At 43.3% G+C, this 20,988-nt stretch overlaps 1 protein-coding gene across 2 annotated transcripts in view; it reads left to right on the top strand.

Annotated features, from left to right (window-relative positions):
* Gatb (glutamyl-tRNA amidotransferase subunit B) overlaps nucleotides 1-20,988 on the top strand; it is a 92,676-nt gene that overhangs the window by 64,696 nt on the left and 6,992 nt on the right. For both annotated transcript variants that reach the window (XM_047566960.1, XM_047566959.1), the window contains one exon: nucleotides 2,088-2,166. In XM_047566960.1, the coding sequence (XP_047422916.1) occupies nucleotides 2,088-2,166 (79 nt within the window). The remainder of the gene's footprint in view (nucleotides 1-2,087; nucleotides 2,167-20,988) is intronic.

The raw sequence follows: 20,988 nt of genomic DNA, 5'->3' as shown, positions 1-20,988 counted from the left end.
ATAAGGAACCTGAGCGTCTGCAAATGTTAGTGTCCTTGGATTGGGGTTGGGGATCCTAGTACCAACCACTCAGATACCGATGGACATCGGTATGTGCAGCATGCCAGATATCCCTGTTGGTGGGAAGAATCCTGTGACACAAATATTGACCTACTGTGTGTTGAACATTGTGGAACAAAAAGGTGATTGAAAATCCCACATAGTTTTAGGTCAGTGGAGAGATTTATAGTGTAAATTTATAGCCTACCAAATTGAGGTCACAGGATGAATTCCTCTAAGGCAAAGTATTTTCAGTGATTTTGTATTCTTTTCTGCCCCATTGCTAATGTTTCTGTGTGCCCAGAATTCCTATGTGGAAATCCTGGCCCCAGTAGTGATGGTATTAGGAAGTAGGGCAAATAAGTGGGGTTAGTGCCTTTATAAAACAGGCCCCAGAGAGCTGCTCCACATGCCTGTGAGTGCATTCTTGAGAAGATGGACCTCACAAGACACTGCCTTCTGGTGCCTTGATCTCTAGCATCCCTGCCTCCAGAACTGTGAGAAAGAAATCTCTTTTGTTTATAAGCCACCAGGCTATGGTATTGTTATAGCAGCACCAACAGACTGAGATAATCAACCCATATGGGAGTAGAGACCCTGTATTTTGCATGCTCTAGAAGCCTAGTTCAACCTCAGTGCTTATTACAGGTCTGCGCACAGTCTCCACTGTAAGATAATTGCTGGTTGTATTTTCTAGGATTGCAGAACATCCAAGCAACCCACATGTTTAGAAAAACCTGATTCCTTTCTGCTTGTCGGTAAAAATGGGAGGTTGGAAAGGATAGTGATTTATTTCACAGCCCTCTGCCCCTCTTCCTTTTGAGATTTAATCAGCATGGTCCACAGATGTTCCACATACCAACTTAGTAACACCAGACACTTTCCAAACCTAATTTCCACTTGAAATTACCCTTTATTTATACTCTGGAATAAACAAGTACTTCAGTGGTGGTGGGCTGACTTGGTGTGTCAGCTGATTGCAGTGAACCACCGTAAAGGTTCCCCTGTACCTGGGTCAGAGCCAGAGGCCTCCCCCAGCTCACTTGCTCTTCACTGGTTGGAGTTCCTGGAAACTGGATAGGAGCTGAACTCTAGTTTCCTCTTTAAGAACCTCCAAAGAAGTGAATTGCAGATGCTGGAAACCAGGACTTCAGTAGGAGGTAAATTTGCTGCAAGTGGCATCGAGCATCAGAAGCCGCCATTCACAGACATGTTTGTGTGCTGTTTTTAAGTCATTCCTGCTTGTTTTAAACTAGTCCCCTAATGACCTTCATTGGCCGAGTTGCTGTATATGCCTAAAAGTAGAAAAGCAGACATCTGCCTGAAATCACTCACCCTCACCCTACCCCAGATGTGAGCTAATGGCACTTTGCTGTGTCTCCTTCCCCCCTGACCTTTTGTATCATGGCATCTTGGCAAATAAGTCACATCATGGAAGTGTAGATGTAGTGGATTCTGGGGCCTCCTGTGTCCAGAAAGCTGTTGTGAAGCTGCAGAAGAAAACAGATTATTTAGAGGGCCCATGAGGATGGGTGGGGACGTGGCAGGAAGACACTGTTCCCTTACAGAAAATCTCCTACAGTTAAAAGGAATTTATATTTCATAGAAACACACAGAAAAGTGGCTTTGTTAGCTGTTTTGTTTGAAGTAATTTTTAGACTGATCTTTCTGTTGAAAATATTTAATTACTGGATACTTTTCCCCCTTTCTCTTCGTGGTTCATGAATTTTGCAGCCACCTCCTTTTTTTGACTAATTGCACTGAGCAGTTGTCTGTTGCTACAGCTTCTGCCAAACAGCTGTTATTGTTGGGTGGTAAAATAAGGGGGGGAAAAACACCACCAGTCACCAAAATTTGTTACATCCTAAAATACAAAATAAGTATGTAAAATAAAATAGAGCCCAGTTGGCCCGTTGTTTTCACTCCTGGGTGTGGTTGTGATCATGTGAACACGCAAGACTGAGCGGTTTGCAGTCTGACGCCTTAGTGGATGCCGACGGTGTCAAACGGGAGCTCACCTTCTCTTTCTCTTCTTTTGGTGCCTCTAGTCCTGTCAGCCCCTCTGCACTCGCTGAGCTTCTCAACCTGCTGGACAGTAAAGCAATTTCTTCATCAGCAGCTAAACAGGTATGTCCACACTTCCAGAAGTTTCTCTCTGCTCTGCCATCCCAGTAAATGTTTTCTGTGAAATCCAGATGCTGTTATTAAGTAGATTTTATAATCAAAATATTTAAGGCCCATCGTGACAGTGGAGGCTGAAAGGTAGAAGAAATCTGGTTTGGCCACCACGTGTGACACGCACAATTTGCTTCTCACCTTTGCTCTTTGGGGAAATAGCTATTGCTTGGCCTTGCCCTGATTGTCTCCCTCAAATGTTTGTTTATTTCAAAGGCTGGGGCCCTACAGCTCTTGGGGGTTGCTGGACCATGGCCTCCCCAGAACCAAAGGCAGCCTCAGCTTGGCCTCCAGCCCACCTGGCCTCCACATGTCCTCACAGCCTCGCAGTCAGTCTTAGAGCTGCCTCTGTGTCTGCTGCCTGGTAGCCTGAGAGCCCATCCTCAGCAAGCAGGGTGAGGTGAGACTGCCACACACGTAGTAGGTGAAATGCTACACATGTGCCCAGTGTGAAGACTCAGAAAATCGCATCATGTAAGGTGGCTTTCTGCCTCATCTCCACCTTCACCTGTCAGCACGAGGAGTGTGAGTGATTCCTGGAATTCAGAAAACTACAAATAAGTACCCAGAAAGATAAAGAACTTCTAGGCAGCTGCCTCATCTCAACTTCAGAGATCACAGCTGTCAATGCTTCAGCCAAAGTCCTAATGTTATTTTAATGGTGCCTTTTGCATTTAATATTTATACGCACCGACAGTGGTGGCAGGTTACAAAGTGAGGCTTTGGGGAAGCGGCTGCTTCTGGCTAATTACGAGGCACCATGGAGCATACATGGGCTCTCTGCTGTGCAGCTGAAGACAGGAGCTGATAAAGGCTCTGTTAAGCCACCTCGAGTGAGGCTGTCAACTGCAGGGACCCACCATTTAGGAGAGGCTTTTGGTTGCCTGGCTGTCAGAGGAATACAAATGTTTGTGACAGTACTCTGCAGTTGTAGAAAGATGAGATGGCCTGAGGGCAGGAAAACTCGGTGTGTACATAAGAGCATATGAATTACAGTATTTGAAATAAAGAGGAAAAAATCTTCCCTTCTCCTCCTGCTCATCCTGCACCACAAAAAAGAAGGCAAAACAAAAACCTAAGGCAGTGCCTGAGATAGTTCCAGAGGGAAGCAGTGGAAGATGCTGACAGCTGGGCTCAGATGGAGTTATGGCAGGTTTGCATTTTATCCACTCTGGAAACCTTTAAAGGAATCCTGGCTTCCGTGAGGCAGCCAGACTCAAATAAAAGCCTGCTGAGAAAGGGATGTAGTATGTGCTTCATGAATAAGGGAGTCCCCTTATATGTTGTGGCTTTGCCCTTTCATTGTCTACTTTTTGCTTTTTGTTTTTAAGGAAATCACTGAATTTCACAGGGTAGTGGGGGTGGGAATAATGTATCTTGATTATAAGGAATTTAAGTAATTCAGAAAAACATGAAGATTCTCAGATTCTACCCTCTTGAAGTAACTACCATTAACATGGGGTGAACATCATTCCGGGCACCTACCTCTGCATATAAACAGGGAAAGAGGGCAAATAGTCATGAAGTTAGACAGTGACTCCCAAAAATTAGAGGTAATAGTGTACTGAAGTTTTTTTTATCATTAAGCATACAGTTCAGAGGTGTTTCTAATTTATGAAGCTTTGCATTTTTTCTTAACACATATTAACTACACATATTAACAGAATTCCTTGTGATATTTCCATGCATGCACACATCACAGCATGTACCAGTCATTTCCAACCACATTTTTTCCACCAGACCCCCCTTCCCAGTCCCTAGTAATCCCTATTCTATCTTCAAGTCAACTTTTTTTTTTCCAATTCCCACATATGAGACAGAACATGTACTGTGTCTGGCTTATTTCTCTTAACATGATGCCCTCCAGTTCCATCCGTTTTCCTGTAAATGACAGATTTTGTTCTTTATGGCTGCATCGTGTGTGTGTGTGTGTGTGTGTGTGTGTGTGTGTGTGTGTGTATCTCACATTTTCTTTATGTGTTCATCTGTCAGCAAGCACCTAGGCTGTTCCTTATCTCAGCTACTGTGAATAGTGCTGCAGTAAACACAGGTGTCCACGTACACTTCGGAATGCTAATTTCATTTCCTTTTGACGCATACCCAGAAGTGGGACCGCTGGATCATATGGTAGATCTAGTTTTAGTTTTAGGAGGGCCCTCCATACTGTTTTCCATCGTGGCTGTACTGATTTACATTCCCATCAGCAGTGTGCGAGAGAGTATGTATGAACCGTATGCTTTTTCTCCACATCCTCACCAGTATTTGTTGTTTTTTGGTGTTTTGATAATAGCCATTCTTTCTGGGGTAAGGTGGTATCTCATTGTAGTTTTGATTTATATTTCCTTACTGGCTAATGATACTGAGCATCTTTAAGTATATTTATTGGCTATTTGTATTTCATCTTTTGCAAAGTGTTTATGGAGATCATTAGCCCCTTTTTTAATTGGATTACTTGTTTCTCTATGAAGCTTTTTAAGTACTTTATATATTCTGAATATTTGCCATTTGTCAGATGAATAGCTGGCAGGTATTTTTTTCCTATTCTGAGGTTGTCTCTTCACTCTGTTGCGGCTTCTTTGGCTCTGCAGAAGTTTTTGAATTTGATGTGACCCTACTTGGCTTTTTTGCTTTCTTCCTGTGCTTTAAGGGTCCTGTCTGGAAAATCACTCTCAGTACCAATCACAATTCTCCTATGTTTTCTCCTGGTAGTTTTATAGTTTCTGGTCTTTTGTTAAGGTCTTTATCCATCTTAAGTTGACTTGTGTACAGGGTGAGAGAGCGAGTTCAAGTTTCATGTGGATATCCACTTTTTCCCAGTACCCTTTGTTCAGGAGGCTGTCCTTTCTCCAGTGTATGTTTTTGGTGCCTTTGGTGAAACTCAGCTGGCTGTGGGTGCATGGGTTTATTTCTGGCATCTCTCTCCTGTCCTGCTTTGAGTCTGTTTGCACGCCAGTATCATGTTTGGGTCACGGTGGCCCTGTGCAGGATGTCTCGAAGTCAAGTATTGTACTTCTTGCAGCTTTTTTTCTTTCTCCTCGGATTGCTTTGACTACTCAAGGTCTTTTGTTTCTTCATGTGATTTCTCCAGTTGGTTTTTCTAAGTTTTATGGTGTAGATCTTAAATGTCCCCCAATGGCTTATGTGTTGGTCCCCAGCTGATGGCACTTTGGGGAGGTGTTAGAACCTTTAGGAGGTGGGAGTGAGGAACAGCTAGTGGAAGGGAATCAGGTCACTGGGGCAAGCCCTCGGAAGGGATTGGGACCCCCCCAGCCCTTTCCTTTCTCTTTGCTTCCCGGCCACCATGAAGTTGGCATCTCTGCTCCACCACACACTCCCCGCCATGACAGGCACCAAACAATGGACCAACCGTGGACCGAAACCCCTAAAGCCGTGAGCCAAAATAAATCTTTCCTCCTTTTTTTAATCCATTCTTCTGTCACAGTAACAAAGCTGACTGAGACACTAGTTCTATGAAGAAAGCCATGGTGTTTTGATGGGGAGTGCACCGAATCTGTAGACCACTTGAGTATTTGAACATTTTAACAATATTAGCTCTTTCAGTCCATGAACATGGGAGGTCTTTTCATCTTTTAATATCTTCTTCAGTTTCTTTCATCACTGTTTTATAATTTTCATTGTAGTAGCCTCTCACTTTTTTAGTTTATTTCTAGGTATCTTATTCTTTTTGTAGGTATTGTAAATAGGATTGCTTTCATGTCTTCCTTCTCAGCAAGTTCATTATTAGTGTATAGAAAAGTTACTGATTTTTGTTTGTTGATTTTCTGTGCTGCTACTTCACTAAATTCATTTATCAGTTTTAATAGTCTGATAGAGTGTTTAGTTCTAATAGAGTGTTTAGATTTTTTGTGTACAGAGTCATATCATCTGCAAATAGTGAACACTGGGCTTTCTCCTTTGCTATTTGTATGCATTTGTTTTTGTTGTTCTTCTTCTTTGTAGATATACATGACAGTAGAGTGTATTTTGGCATATTACATATACATGGAGTGTAACTTATTCTAATTAGGATCCCATTCTTGTAGTTGTACCCCACATTGTATTTCACTGATTGTATATTCATATATGAACATAGGAAAGTTATATCAGATTCATTCTACTCTCTTTCCTGTTCCCATCCCTTTTCTCTTCCCTCATTCTCTTAGTGTCATCCAATGAACTTCTGTTCTCCCCCCACCCCTTATTGTGAGTCAGCATCCACTTATCAAAGAGAACATTCAACCTTCAGATTTTGGGGGTTGGCTTATTTCACTTAGCATGATAGTCTCCATTCCATCCATTTACCAGCAAATGCCAAAATTTCATTGTACTTTATGGCTGAGTAATAGTCCATTGCATATCTATACAACATTTCTTTATTCATTCATTTGTTGAAGGGCACTTAGGTTGGTGCATTCCTTTCTTTCTTTTGCCTAATTGCTCTGACTGGAACTTCTAACACTATATTAAATAAGAGCAGTGAGGATGGATGCCCTTGTCTCATTCTTGATCTTGGAGAAATGCTTTCGGGTTTCCCCATTCAGTATAAAGTTGGCTGTGAGTTTATCTATAATAAGATACAAGGCTATATATGCCTTAATTATTTGGATATATGATCCTTCTCTACCTAATTTATACTGAATTTTTTTTTTCCTGCTGGTCTTGCTATACTTTATCAAAGTTTAAGAAACTAAAAAAAGATGTAACCTTACACTTTTAAAGTGCTAGCCAAAGACCCAAAGTGACTGCTTTTTTAAGAGTAGTTTTACTAATTTTAACTTCTTTTGATGGAACAATCTGCTTCATTTTAAATTAAATTGAATCAGAGGAAGACTCTAGGAATTTTTCTTTCGGTGACATGGTATACTGTACAGAACTTTTAACATGAAATGATGATGACTTTTATAAAATGCTTTTTATATATCTGTTGAGATGATCGATATGATTTTTATCCTTCATTCTGTTCACGTGATGTATTACATTTATTGATTTGTTATGTTGAACCATCCTTGCATCCCTGGAATGAAACCAGCTTGATCATGTTAAATGATCTTTTTGATGTACTGTTGTTGACTTTGATTTTCTAGTTTTTTGATAAGATTTTTACATCTATATTCATCAGGGATATTAGTCTCTAGAGGTTTTGTTTGTTTGTTTTTGCTACATCCTTGTCAGGTTTTGTTAATAGGGTAATAGCAGCTTCATAGAATGAGTTTTGAAGGGTTACTTCCCTTTCAATTCTCTAGAATACTTTGAGAAGCATTGGTTTTAGATCTTCTTTAAAAGTTTGGACTGCCATGTATAACCAATTAGAACAAATAAAAAATAAATAAATAAACAGTTAAAAAAAAGTTTGATAAAATTCAGCAATGAAGCCATCCAGCCCTGGGGTGCTTCTTGTTGGGAGGCTTTTATTACTTACTAAATCTCATTACTTCTTATTGATCTATTTAGGTTTATTTTATCTTCTTTGTTCAATTTTGATAGGTCATGTGTCAAGAAATTTGACCATTTCTTTCAGATTTTCTAATTTCTTAGCATATAGTTTTTCAAAATAATTGCTAATGATCCTTTGTATCTTGGTGGCATCCTTCTTTTTCATCTCTAATTTTATTTATTTGGATCTTCTGATTTTCCTCAGTTAGTTTAGATACAAATTTTCAACTTTATCTTTTTTTTTTTTTTTTTTTTTTTTTGTGAACAAATGGGATACATGTTCTTTCTCTGTTTGTACATAGAGTAAAGGCATACCATTTGTGTAATCATACGTTTACATAGGGTGATGTTGGTTGATTCATTCTGTTATTTTTTTCCCCTTCCCCCCACCCCTCCCATCCCTCTTTTCCTTCTATACAGTCCTTCCTTCCCCCATTCTTGCCCCCCTCCCTAACCCTCACTCTAACCCTAAAACTAACCCCTCCCACGCCCCATTATGTATCATCATCCACTTATCAGCGAGATCATTCTTCCTTTGGTTTTTTGAGATTGGCTTATCTCACTTAGCATGATATTCTCCAATTTCGTCCATTTGCTTGCAAATGCCATAATTTTATCATTCTTTATGGCTGAGTAATATTCCATTGTATATATATGCCACAGTTTCTTTATCCATTCATCAACTGAAGGGCATCTAGGTTGGTTCCACAATCTGGCTATGGTGAATTGAGCAGCAATGAACATTGATGTGGCTGTATCTCTGTAGTATGCTGATTTTAAGTCCTTTGGGTATAGGCCAAGGAGTGGGATAGCTGGGTCAAATGGTAGTTCCATTCTAAGTTTATTAAGGAATCTCCATACTGCCTTCCAGAGTGGTTGCACTAATTTGCAACCCCACCAGCAATGTATGAGTGTACCTTTTTCCCCACATCCTCGCCAACACCTGTTGTTGCTTGTGTTCTTGATAATCGCCATTCTGATTGGGGTGAGATGGAATCTTAGGGTGGTTTTGATTTGCATTTCTTTTATTACTAGAGATGTTGAACATTTTTCCATGTTTGTTGATTGTTTGTAGGTCTTCTTCTGTGAAGTGTCTGTTCATTTCCTTAGACCATTTGTCGATTGGATTATTTGTAGTCTTGGTGTTGAGTTTTTTGAGTTCTTTATAGATTCTGGAGATTAGTGCTCTATCTGAAGTGTGATTGGCAAAGATTTTCTCCCACTCTGTAGGCTCTTTCTTCACATTGCTGATAGTTTCCTTTGCTTCGAGAAAGCTTTTTAGTTTGAATCTATCCCAGTTGTTGATTCTTGCTTTTATTTCTTGTGCTATAGGAGTCCTGTTGAGAAAGTCTGGTCCTAAGCCGACATGTTGAAGATCTGGACCTACTTTTTCTTCTATAAGATGCAGGGTCTCTGGTCTGATTCCGAGGTCCTTAATCCATTTTGAGTTTAGTTTTGTGCATGGTGAGAGATATGGGTTTATTTTCATTTTGTTGAATATGGATTTCCAGTTTTCCCAGCACCATTTATTGAAGAGGCTATCTTTTCTCCATTGCATATTTTTGGCCCCTTTGTCTAGTATGAGGAAATTATATTTGTTTGGGTTTGTGTCCGTGTCCTCTATTCTGTACCATTGATCTACCTGTCTATTTTGGTACCAATACCATGCCGTTTTTGTTACTATTGCTTTGTAGTACAGTTGAAGTTCAGGTATTGCAATACCCCCTGCTTCATTTTTCCTGCGAAGGATTGCTTTAGCAATTCTGGGTTTCTTATTCTTCCAGATGAATTTCATGATTGCTTGTTCTACTTCTGTAAGGTACATCGTTGGGATTTTAATTGGAATTGCATTGAATCTGTATAGCACTTTTGGTAGTATGGCCATTTTGACAATATTAATTCTGCCTATCCGGAACATGGGAGATCTTTCCATCTTCTAAGGTGTTCCTTAATTTCTTTCTTTAGTGTTCTGTAGTTCTCATTGTAGAGGTCTTTCACCTCTTTTGTGAGATTGATTCCCAAGTATTTTATTTTTTTCGAGGCTATTGTGAATGGAGTAGTTTTCCTAACTTCTCTTTCTGAAGATTCATCACTTATGTATAAAAATGCATTGGATTTATGAGCATTGATCTTGTATCCTGCTACTTTACTGAATTCACTTATGAGTTCTAAGAGTTTTCTGGTGGAATTTCCTGGTTCCTCTAAGTATATAATCATATCATCAGCAAATAGGGATAGTTTGAGTTCTTCTTTTCCAATTCGTATCCCTTTAATTTCTTTGGTCTGTCTAATTGCTCTGGCTAGAGTTTCAAGGACGATATTGAATAGGAGTGGTGAGAGAGGGCATCCCTGCCTTGTTCCAGATTTTAGGGGGAATGCTTTCAGTTTTTCACCATTAAGAATGATATTAGCCATGGGCTTAGCATAGATGGCCTTTACAATGTTAAGGAACGATCCCACTATCCCTATTTTTTCTAGTGTTTTGAGCATGAAGGGTTGCTTTATTTTATCAAACGCTTTTTCTGCATCTATTGAAATAATCATGTGATTCTTGACTTTAAGTCTGTTGATATGGTGAATTACATTTATTGATTTCCTGATGTTGAACCAACCTTGCATCCCTGGGATGAAACCCACTTGATCATGGTGCACTATCTTTTTAATACATTTTTATATGCGATTTGCTAAAATTTTGTTGAGAATTTTTGCGTCGATGTTCATTAAGGATATTGGTCTGAAATTTTCTTTCCTCGATGTGTCTCTGTCTGGTTTAGGTATCAGGGTGATATTGGCTTCGTAGAATGAGTTTGGGAGGGTTCCCTCCTCTTCTATTTCATGGAATACTTTGAAAAGTATTGGAATGAGCTCTTCTTTAAAGGTTTTGTAGAACTCGGCTGAGAAACCATCAGGTCCTGGACTTTTCTTTGTTGGTAGGCTTTTGATGACTTCTTCTATTTCATTACTTGAAATTGGTCTATTTAAATTGTGTATGTCCTCCTCGTTTAGTTTAGGCAATTCATAGGTCTCTAGAAACTTGTTGATATCTTCGAAATTTTCTATTTTGTTGGAATATAGATTTTCAAAATAGCTTCTAATTATGTTTTGTATTTCAGTCGTGTCTGTTGTGATATTTCCTTGTTCATTCCGAATTTTGGTGATTTGGGTTTTCTCTCATCTTCTCTTTGTTAGTGTGGCTAAAGGTTTATCAATTTTGTTTATTTTTTCAAAGAACCAACTATTTATTTTGTCAATTTTTTGTATTGTTTCTTTCGTTTCAATTTCGTTGATTTCAGCTCTGAGTTTAACTATTTCCTGTCTTCTACTACTTTTGGTGTTGGTCTGTTCTTCTTTTTCTAGGGCTTTGAGCTGTAGCGTTAGGTCATTTATTTTTTGAGTTTTACTTCTTTTATTAAATGCGCTCCATGAAATAAATCTTCCTCTAAGTACCGCTTTCATAGTGTCCCAGAGATTTTGATACGATGTTTCTTTGTTCTCGTTTACCTCTAAGAATTTTTTAATTTCCTTCCTAATATCTTCTGTTATCCATTCCTCATATAATAGCATATTGTTTAATCTCCAGGTGTTGGAGTAATTTCTGTTTTTTGCTCTTTCATTTATTTCTAGTTTCAATCCATTATGGTCTGATAAAATACAAGGAAGTGTCTCTATCTTCTTGTATTTGCTAACATTAGCTTTGTGGCATAATATATGGTCTATTTTAGAGAAGGATCCATGTGCTGCTGAGAAGAAAGTGTATTCACTCTTCGTTGGATGGTATATTCTGTAAATGTCTGTTAAGTCTAAATTATTGATTGTGTTATTGAGATCTATGGTTTCTTTGTTCAATTTTTGTTTGGAAGATCTGTCCAGTGGTGAGAGAGGCGTGTTAAAATCACCTAGTATTATTGTATTGTGGTCTATTTGGTTTCTGAGATTGAGAAGGATTTGTTTGACATACATGGGTGAGCCACTGTTTGGGGCATAGATATTTATGATTGTTATGTCTTGCTGATTTATGGTTCCCTTAAGCATTATGAAATGTCCTTCTTTATCCCTTCTGATTAACTTTGGCTTGAAGTCCACTTTATCTGAAATGAGGATGGATACCCCAGCTTTTTTGCTGGGTCCATGTGCATGGTAAGTTTTTTCCCATCCTTTCACCTTTAGTCTATGGGTATCTCTTTCTAAGAGATGAGTCTCTTGCAGGCAACATATTGTTGGATCTTTCTTTTTTATCCAATCTGCCAGTCTATGTCTTTTGATTGATGAATTCAGGCCGTTAATATTCAGGGTTATTATTGAGATATGATTTGTATTCCCGGTCATTTGACTCATTTTATTCATTTATTTGCTTATTTTTGACACAACTTGGTTCCTCTTTATTTGAGAGTTCCTTTAGGATATCTCCTCCCTTTGCTGATTTGCTTCTTTGTTTTTCATATCTTCTTCATGGAATATTTTGCTGAGAATGTTCTGTAATGCTGGCTTTCTTTTTGTATATTCTTTTAGCTTTTGTTTATCATGGAAGGATTTTATTTCGTCGTCAAATCTGAAGGTAAGTTTTGCTGGGTATAAGATTCTTGGTTGGCATCCATTTTCTTTTAGGGCTTGAAAAATGTTATTCCAGGCCCTTCTAGCTTTTAGGGTCTGGATTGAAAAATCTGCTGATATCCGTATTGGCTTCCCCCTGAATGTAATCTGGTTCTTTTCTCTCACAGCCTTTAAGATTCTGTCTTTATTTTGTATGTTAGGTATTTTCATTATAATGTGCCTTGGTGTGGGTCTGTTGTAATTTTGTGTATTTGGAGTCCTGTAAGCCTCTTGAACTTGATTTTCCATTTCGTTCTTCAGATTTGGGAAATTTTCTGAAATTATCTCATTGAATAGGTTGTGCATTCCTTTGGTTTGTTTCTCTAAGCCTTCCTCAATCCCAATAATTCTCAAATTTGGCCTTTTCATGGTATCCCATAGTTCTTGGAGATTCTGTTCATGATTTCTTACCATCTTCTCTGTTTGTTCGACTTTGTTTTCGAGGTTAAATATTTTGTCTTCAATATCTGAAGTTCTGTCTTCCAGCTGTTCTATCCTATTGGTTATGCTTTCTATGGAGTTCTTAATTTGGTTTATTGTTTCCTTCATTTCAAGGATTTCTGTTTGGTTTTTTTTCAATATCTCTAACTCTTTATTGAAATGCTCTTTTGCTTCCTGTATTTGCTCTTTTAACTGTCTATTGGTGCGTTCATTCAATGCCTGCATTTGCTCTTTCATTTCATCGTTTGCTTCCCTTATCATGTTGACTATGTACATTCTGAACTCCCTTTCTGACATTTCTTCTGCCATGCTGTCATTGGATTTTATTGATATAACATCCAGAATTGTTTGAGGCATTTTCTCCCCTTGTTTTCTCATGTCGTTCAGGTATCAGTGGACTGCAGAGATGTTGCAGATTTCCTCTATTGACTTATAATGTCCCTGAAGATTGCTAGTGTATCCCTTCTTATCCTGCAGTAGCCTGAAGTCTTAGAGGAAGTTGATACTTCGGTGTTCCCCTAGGTAGCTGCCTCTCTAGGGGTGGTGGTCTTCAGGTGGGGTATATTCCCTGCTAGAGGCAGAGGTGCCTCTACTTGTTGACCAATGGTCATCCAAAGGGGAACTTGACTGCGGGCTGAGGCAGTGCCTGTTTGGGCCTGTGTCTCTGGTTTTACCGTCTTTGTGGGAAAACCTCACTCCTCGGGAAGACCCACCCGGTGGGGAGGTCTCGCTAGTCCGTTCCCCTCCTAGAGGTTCCCCTCAGTCCACAACTACTGCCTGGGCAGGGCAGCCTTCCCAAGCAAGGTTTCCAGGGGCCTGGACCTACCTCCTGGGCTTGGGAGCCCTGCCCTTTGCAGACGAGTCTCCTTAGGTGGCCCCTCCTCAGAGAAGCTGCCCGAAGTCCTGGAACCTTCGCTCCACCCCTCAGCTGGTCTCTGTGTAGCTCTCCTGGGCCTGGGAGCCTCACCCTTCGTAGACGAGTCTCCTTAGGTTGTCCCTTCTTAGAGAAGCTGCCCGAAGTCCTGGAACCTTCACTTCGCCCCTCAGCTTGTCTCTCCACCTCCTCTGGGCAGTCCCCTCCTCGTTGCTCAGGCTGTTGCTGGATCCAAACAACTCGCCGCCTGGGCAGGGCAGCCTTCGCAGGCAACGTTCTCTTTCTCTGGCAGCCACTCTTTCTCTGGCAGCCCCTGGAGCCCTGGCAGATCGCTTCAAAACCAAGCGGTGTGTCGCACAACCTCCTTTGCAAAGTTCCCCGCTTTCCGAGTTCACTGCATAATGAACGTGCTTATTTGAAACATTTCTTCTTTTTTTTAAATGTAGGCACTCATTTATATGAACTTCCCTCTTAGTATTGCTCTTAATTGCATTCCACAGGTTTTGACATATTGTATTTTATTTTTTAATTTCCCTTCTGATTTCCTCAGTGACCCACTGTTCATTTGAAAGTGTACAATGTCAGTGTGTTTATATAAATTCTTAAGTTTGTTACTATTAAGTCCTAGTTTCATTCTACTGTGATCAGAAAAGATACAGGATTTGAATTTGCATAAATTGTTTTGTGACCTAATACATATGGTCTGTTTTAGAGGAAGTTCCATGCACCAATGAAAAGAATGTGTGTTCTGCAGCCGCTGTGTAAATTTCTGTTAAATTCATTTGTTCTATAGTGTAGTTTAATTTTGATGTTTCTTTGTTGATTTTTTTCATCTGGGTGATCTGTCCATTGAAGAGAGTGGGGTATTGAAATCCCCCACAATTGTATTGGGACAATTGGGAGAGCCCTTTAGATCTAATAGTGTTTGTTTTGTAAAGTTGGGCACACCAACATTGGGTGCATAAAATGTTGTATTTACAAACATTTTATCTTTTTGATGAATTGATCCATTGATCATTATATAGTCACCTTCTTTGTCTCTTCTTACACTTTTATTCTTAAAGTCTGTTTTGTTAGCTCTAAGTATAGCTACTCCTGCTCACTTTAGGATTCCATTTGTTTAGTGTTGTAGTCAGCTTTTGCATTGCTGTGATCAAAAGACCAAACCAAGAATAATTTGAAGAAAAGTTTATTTTGGCTCGTGGTTTTAGAGGTTCAGTCCACTGTCAACTGACTCCATACCTATAGGCCCTAGGTGAGTCAGAATATCATGAAAGAAGAGTATAGTAGAAGAAAACAGGTCAGGACATGGCAACCAGAAAGCAGAGAGAGCTCCATTTACTAGGGACAAAATATAAAGGCATATTCCAAGTGACCTACTTCCTCTAGCCACACCCAACCTGCCTACAGTTACCACCCAGTTAATCCATATAGGTGAATTAATCTGCTGATTAGGTTAAAGCTCTCACAGCCCATGAACTTTTGGGGGATACCTCATTAATAAACTGTAACTCTTGGAATATCATTTTCTATCCTTTCACTTTCAGTCTGTGTATCTTTACTTGTGAGTTTTGTGTAGGCAAAAACTTGTTGGGTTTCGATTTTCTAAATGTCTTCAGCCAGTCTGTATCTTTTAATTAGAGAACTTAGTCCATTCGCATTCAAAGTTATTATTGGAAAGAACAGATATGCCTGTTTTGTTGGTTTTTTCTCATCATTTTGAATATTTATTCTTTTTTTCTTCTCATTGATCTTTGTGGCTTGATGTTTTACTGTATTGATAATGTTGGATTCTTTTCTATTTCTCTTTTGCATATCTACTCTTCTAGTGGCTCTTACATTTGCTTCTTTTATAGCGGTACTTATCTTTCACTTCTGGATGTAGGACTCCTATAAGCATCTTTTGTAAAGCTGGTTCTGGTAGTCTTGAATTCTCAGCTTTTACTTATTTTGGAAGGTCTTCTTCCCCTCACCCCTTCCTTCATTTTTGAAGGATAGCCTTGTTGGATATAGTTATTTTTCTTTCAGGATTTTGAATACTTCATTTCATACCCTTTTGGCTTGTATGGTTTCTGCTGAGACATCTATTAGTCTAATGGGGCTGCCCTCAAATATGACTCAACACCTTTCTCTTATAGATTTTTAAGTTCTCTCTTTGTCCTTTACTTTTTTTTTTTTTTTTTTTTTTTCCTTTCGATGGTTTGATTATAATATGTTCATAGTGAAGATCTTTTCTGGTCATGAATATTTGGGATTCATTACTTGGGATTCAATTTTGTAAGCCTCCTGTATCTGCATATCCTTGTCTTTTCCAAGATTAGGGATATTTTCTACTATTATTTCATTGATTAGGTTTTCTACCCCTGGGAATGGGCCATGGGAAGGACTCTTATTCTGCTCTTTAAACTGTAGTGCTGGCCAGGGATCCAATGGAATCTTGGGCAAATTCTTCTCAAGGCCTCCCTGGCTGTGAGCACCCATGGACAGGGTGACCACCAGGGCTTTTCACCCTCTGATTCTTCCAGCTGAAGTGCTCACTGGAGCAAGAGCTGGCACCAGGCAAACTTCCTCTCCAGACGTTCTTGGGGCAGGGGGAGGCGGTGTGCCCAGGAGCTAGGCGGCAGCTGGAACCACAGACTTCTTTCCCGGCCCCCAGTGCCCGGTGCCTGGGCGTGCTGGGATGCGGGACTGCCAGGGCATGGCTTCAGTTCTGGTACCAGCAGGAATCTGCAGGCGACGGGTCATGTCCTTGGTCTCAGAGGGCAGGCTCCCCGATCTCTTGAGGGTGGTGCCTTCCATTCCCCTCCATGTCACATCCCTGTCCCCTACAGTGCAGGGCACTCAGAAGGTTTGTGCCAGAGCCACTGTCCTGGGCCAGGTCGTGTTCATGGCCCAGGAGTCCAGTGTGGTGGAATGTCGGGGCCTCAGAGACGGGAATCTGCAGACCCCTCGAGCAGTCCAAGCTCAGAAATAGCCCTGATGGTTCCTGGCCACGTGACCGGGGCTTGGTGGGAGACTCTGAAATCCTTTCCAGAGCAAGGCTCTGTGTAGGTCTCAGGCGCGCCTCCGGTTAGGCTGCGGGCCTCGACGGTCACCGAACTTCTTGGGAGCCGGGTTGCCACACCCCACCGATCCAGTCCTCTGGAACTCCCCCGTCCCTCTGCAGCAGGGAGGCCCTTGCTCCCGGCTCTGGAGCCAGCACGGCCAGAGCTGGGACGTTCTGTTTCTTACGGTGCTGCTGCTGTTCTGGGTCTTGGAGTCTCACACGCCTTCTCTGTCTTTCTCCTGCTGGTTTCCAGTGTTCTCCCCCAGTACAGTCGGCCATCTTGAGAAGTCTCATTGGTGTGTTTAGTATATTCAGAGTTGCCACCATCCCACTGCCCATTCCAGAACATCTTCATCACCCCATAAAGGAAAACCTGGGCTCATCACTCCCCATGAGCCCCTCCACCTGGGAAACTGATCTGTCTCCCTGGATGTGCCTGTGCTTGACATTTAATTAATGGACTCATAGGCTAGGTAGGCTTATGTGTTGGCTCTTTCACTGAACATAAGATATTCAGAGTTCAGCCATGTTGTAGCATGTGTCTATACGTCATTCCTTTTTATGGCTCAGTAATATTCCATAGTACGGATAAGCCACATTTTGTCTATTCATTCAGCAGTTGATGAACATCTGAGTTGTTTCGAGTTTTGGGCTCTTATGAATAATGCAGTTTTGAACATTCAGGTACAAGTTTTGTTTGAGCATACATTTTCCAAGTTGTTGGATATACACGTGTAGGAATGAAATTTCTGGGTCATATGGCAATTGTTCCACTTTTTTGAGGAACTGCCAAATTATTTTCCAAATGGCTGTGCCATCTCACGTCCCCACCTACAGTGTAGTAGGTTCCAGTTTTTCTGCATTCTTAGCACTTTTGTCACAGCCATTCTGGTGGATGTGCAGTAGTTCCACACGTGTGTTTGATTTGTGTTTCTCTAGTGACATGGGGCATCTTTTTGTGTCTTACTTTATAGTACACTTTTTTGAAAAAGAAAAAGTGTTGTAATTAATTTTTCAGAATTTCACCAAAGAATCCAAGTACAGCTTGGGTTTCAGAAACCCGTGAGCTGGAACCAAAGGCCTCTGGTCCTGCCAGTTCCTGGTGTGACCCCCGACAGAACTGGACGAGGTCCCAGGAGTGGTGGATGACCGGGGGTGGGGAGGGTGCTGACTGTGTGACAGACTCCTGGGGACGGCAGATGTGTGGAAAGAATTATCCTGTCCTGAATTCCAGAGCTCCTGCTTTGTGTTCTAATTTGATTTTCCTCCGTCTCTCTCTGCCTGTCCCTTGCCAACATCCTTGCCAATTATTTCTGTCCCTTAGACGTGTCAGTGCGCCCTCCTCGCAGTTGTTCCCACAGGGCCTCTGAGACTCCAGCCTCGCCCTCAGCTCCTGGGGCCAGGGCGGTGAAGAGCTCACTGCCATGAAGCGGGCCCGTGTTTCAGAAACAGAAATAGAAACCCGAAGGATTGTGTGTCGTGGTGAGCAGCCTCCTGGTGACTGCAGACAGGATCACCCGTGTTCCCCTCAGAAGATAGGTCTGTGTTTTAAAGGGGCAGGTGGCTGTCCCTGTCTCCTCATCTAAGGACAGGGCCAGTTTGAACACATCAGACCTCCAGACCATGGGACTCACAGCCAACCTGAAGTACATCCCAGGATGTCCCAGCTGCTCGTCACCCAGGTGTGGTCAGGCTGCTGGTCAAATCACACCTCGAGGTGTGGGTGTCTCTTCTCTGCACACCTGGACACAACTGCAGATGGCCCGCTGTCTCCAGTTCACGTTTCCATGAGGCTCGGCAAGATTGGGGTTCACAGAGAGGGCGGTCACATTTGTCACACAAGTGTGCCACTGAGCAGCTTCCTCTGTGCTCGGGGGTCTGCTTTAGGGAGAGATCCCCGGAGACCTCTTCACGTAGGGAAGGTCACGTGTGGGCACCAGCGGTGCGTTCACAGTGCTGCCGTGTTTCTCACTTGGTGCTTCAGGTCTGCGCGTGTCACTTGGGGGCCTCTCACAGTGCGTGGCTTTGGTAGAGAGGGACCCCTTCCCGCAGCTGCCACAGCCCCGCCCTCCTTTGGCAGGCTTGCCTCTGCGCTGACCTTGCGGCGCAGGCGCGGGGGCCTTGGCGCCCTCCTTCAAGGTACTTTTTAAAAGTAGCCTGGGCTGGAGAAACAGTTGGGCGGCAGTTAAGAAGAGTGTGACTTCGGCCCCCAGGGACCCAAGGGCTGAGTTTCTGCCACATCCGTCAAGCTGGCTCCAGTGTGTCTGGGCGCTTCTCAGCTGTGGGCACTGCCACATACTTTTGGTGGCCATTTATGAACAGAGAGGACCAGCATGGCGCTCACAGGTCCCTGTTGGTGCTCGTCTTGGGTGGCCGCAGCAGGGCCTGAGCCCGTGCTGCTGGCCAGAAACAGGTGTGCCAGCACCTCCCGGGGTGGGATTCGACCCAGGCAGCAGCCGAGGGTTTATGCTGCATCAGGAGACCCTGCAGCCACCGAGGCCCGACAGCCAGAGGCCCAGGGGAGCAGATCTGGCCAAGGCGGGACCAACCCCTTGGCAACTGCCTCCCTGCTGGGCCCAGCGGGGACTGCACAGTCCTTGTCTTAGAAGGACCAAGGGCAGGACTGGACAGTGGGAGTCTGCCGTGTCATCCCTGGGTCTCGGCGGTGGCGCTTGACTACTTGCGAGGTTAATACGCTGGCGTGTTCTAACTGGGAGTCAGGGACACTCCCCACGTGCTCCTGGAGGCCGCTGACCGGTCAGTCTGGAGCGTCACTGCTGAACCCCACCCCTGCCCCTTTCTCAGGAAGCAGCCAGCCTCGCTGCATTTAAAGCCATGCGTGCTGGCCAGGTGCCAAGGCACACACCTGCAACCCCAGCTGTTGGGGAGACTGAGGCAGGAGGAGCGCAAGTTTGAGACCAGCCTGGGCAGCTGAGACTCTATCTCAAAATAAAATTTTGGGGAAAGGCTTGGGGACATTGCTCAGTGGCTTGCCCAGCACACGGGAGGCCCTGGGTTCTGTCCCCGTCACCACAGGACATCAGCGCGTCTGTCCTCTGGGATCTGCTCTTCCGTCTGCGTGCTGTGGTTTGGTTGGTCCCCAGGCATGTCACCACTGCTGTGGTTATTTTGGCCCTGGGAAATCCAGTCAGCACCTGAGCTCGGGTCGCAGCCACACCAGGTCCAGGCCAGGTTTGACCCCCTCGGGGGCCAGTGGCCGGTTCCGGCACTCCAGGGCCAGGAGCACTGGCACATGCAGGGGCAGACCTGGGAGTGCCCCGCAGACTCCAGGCCTGGTGAGGAGGAAGGGCCTCGTCGCCAGGCATTTCCTCCTTATCAGGAGGATGGCGCTGCGTGGATTCCTGCTGAGCCGTCCTTGCGGGTGGTTGCTGCTGGGAGCCAAGCTCTGAGTCTCGTCTCTCTCCCTGAATGCTGGACATTTCCAGCCAGGGACTCTGTTTTAGGAGTCTACAAATAAAATGAAAGCCAACCAAAGTCTAAATACCTCCAGGCCGGGGATAATCCCATCACATCAGGAGAGGCAGCTGATGGGTGTTAGATTTTTGATTAATATAAGAAGGTACGTCTGTGGTAAGTGAAAAGACAGGACACAACTGCACCCGTCCTCCAGCCGCAGCCTTGGTTCAAAACAGGGTGGGAAAGAAAAACCCCAAAATATTGACATGGGTTGTCTGGCGGGAACGGAATTCAGGTGCTTGCTTTGTATCTTTTATACATTTCCTTTTTTCCTGCAGTGAACATTTTTTGTAATTAGAAAAATGTTTTTAAAAATTCAAAGAAAATAAACATATCAGGGAAAGGGGGCAAAGGAATTCTTCAGCCTTGCTCTTGGGGCAGCTGCCGAAGGGCAAACTGCTATAAAAATTGTTGCGACCCCCAGTTTCGATGCTGCTGACACTCCGTGGACAAGCACGTGGAGCCCCCAATCCCTCCTCCTCAGCCTCACTGATCACCTTCTGCCTGCACTGGAAGCCTGTGTTCCGTATTTTTTCAGAGTAGGGGCAGGTTTTCCGGGAGCAGCCAGGGCCGGGGCCCTGTGGGAGCTTAGAGGGGCCGCGGCACCTCGCCAGGTCGGCACAGGTCTGGGGTGCTGCAGGAAGCACCGGCGCCCGCCGAGGCCGGGATAAGTGCTTGGGGTTTGTTGTGGCTCCGATGGAGGAAAATTTTGAGTCCTGGTGAGACTCAGGGCATCCTTCTCCTTCCATGGCCTTGGCGTGTGCACAGATGACCAGGCCAGGAGGAGGGGCTCCTGGACACCGTGGTCACTGCAGTGGCAGGGAGTGTCCCCCATGAGCTGATGGCTGCTGCAGGCTGAGAGGGGTTGCTGGAGGGGCCGCGGGAGTCCCCCAGGGAAGGAGCCACAGCCGCC

This window comes from Sciurus carolinensis, chromosome 10 (genome assembly GCF_902686445.1).
Source record: "Sciurus carolinensis chromosome 10, mSciCar1.2, whole genome shotgun sequence".
Taxonomy (NCBI): Eukaryota; Metazoa; Chordata; class Mammalia; order Rodentia; family Sciuridae; genus Sciurus; species Sciurus carolinensis.
This window is presented reverse-complemented; position numbering and strand designations above follow the sequence as displayed.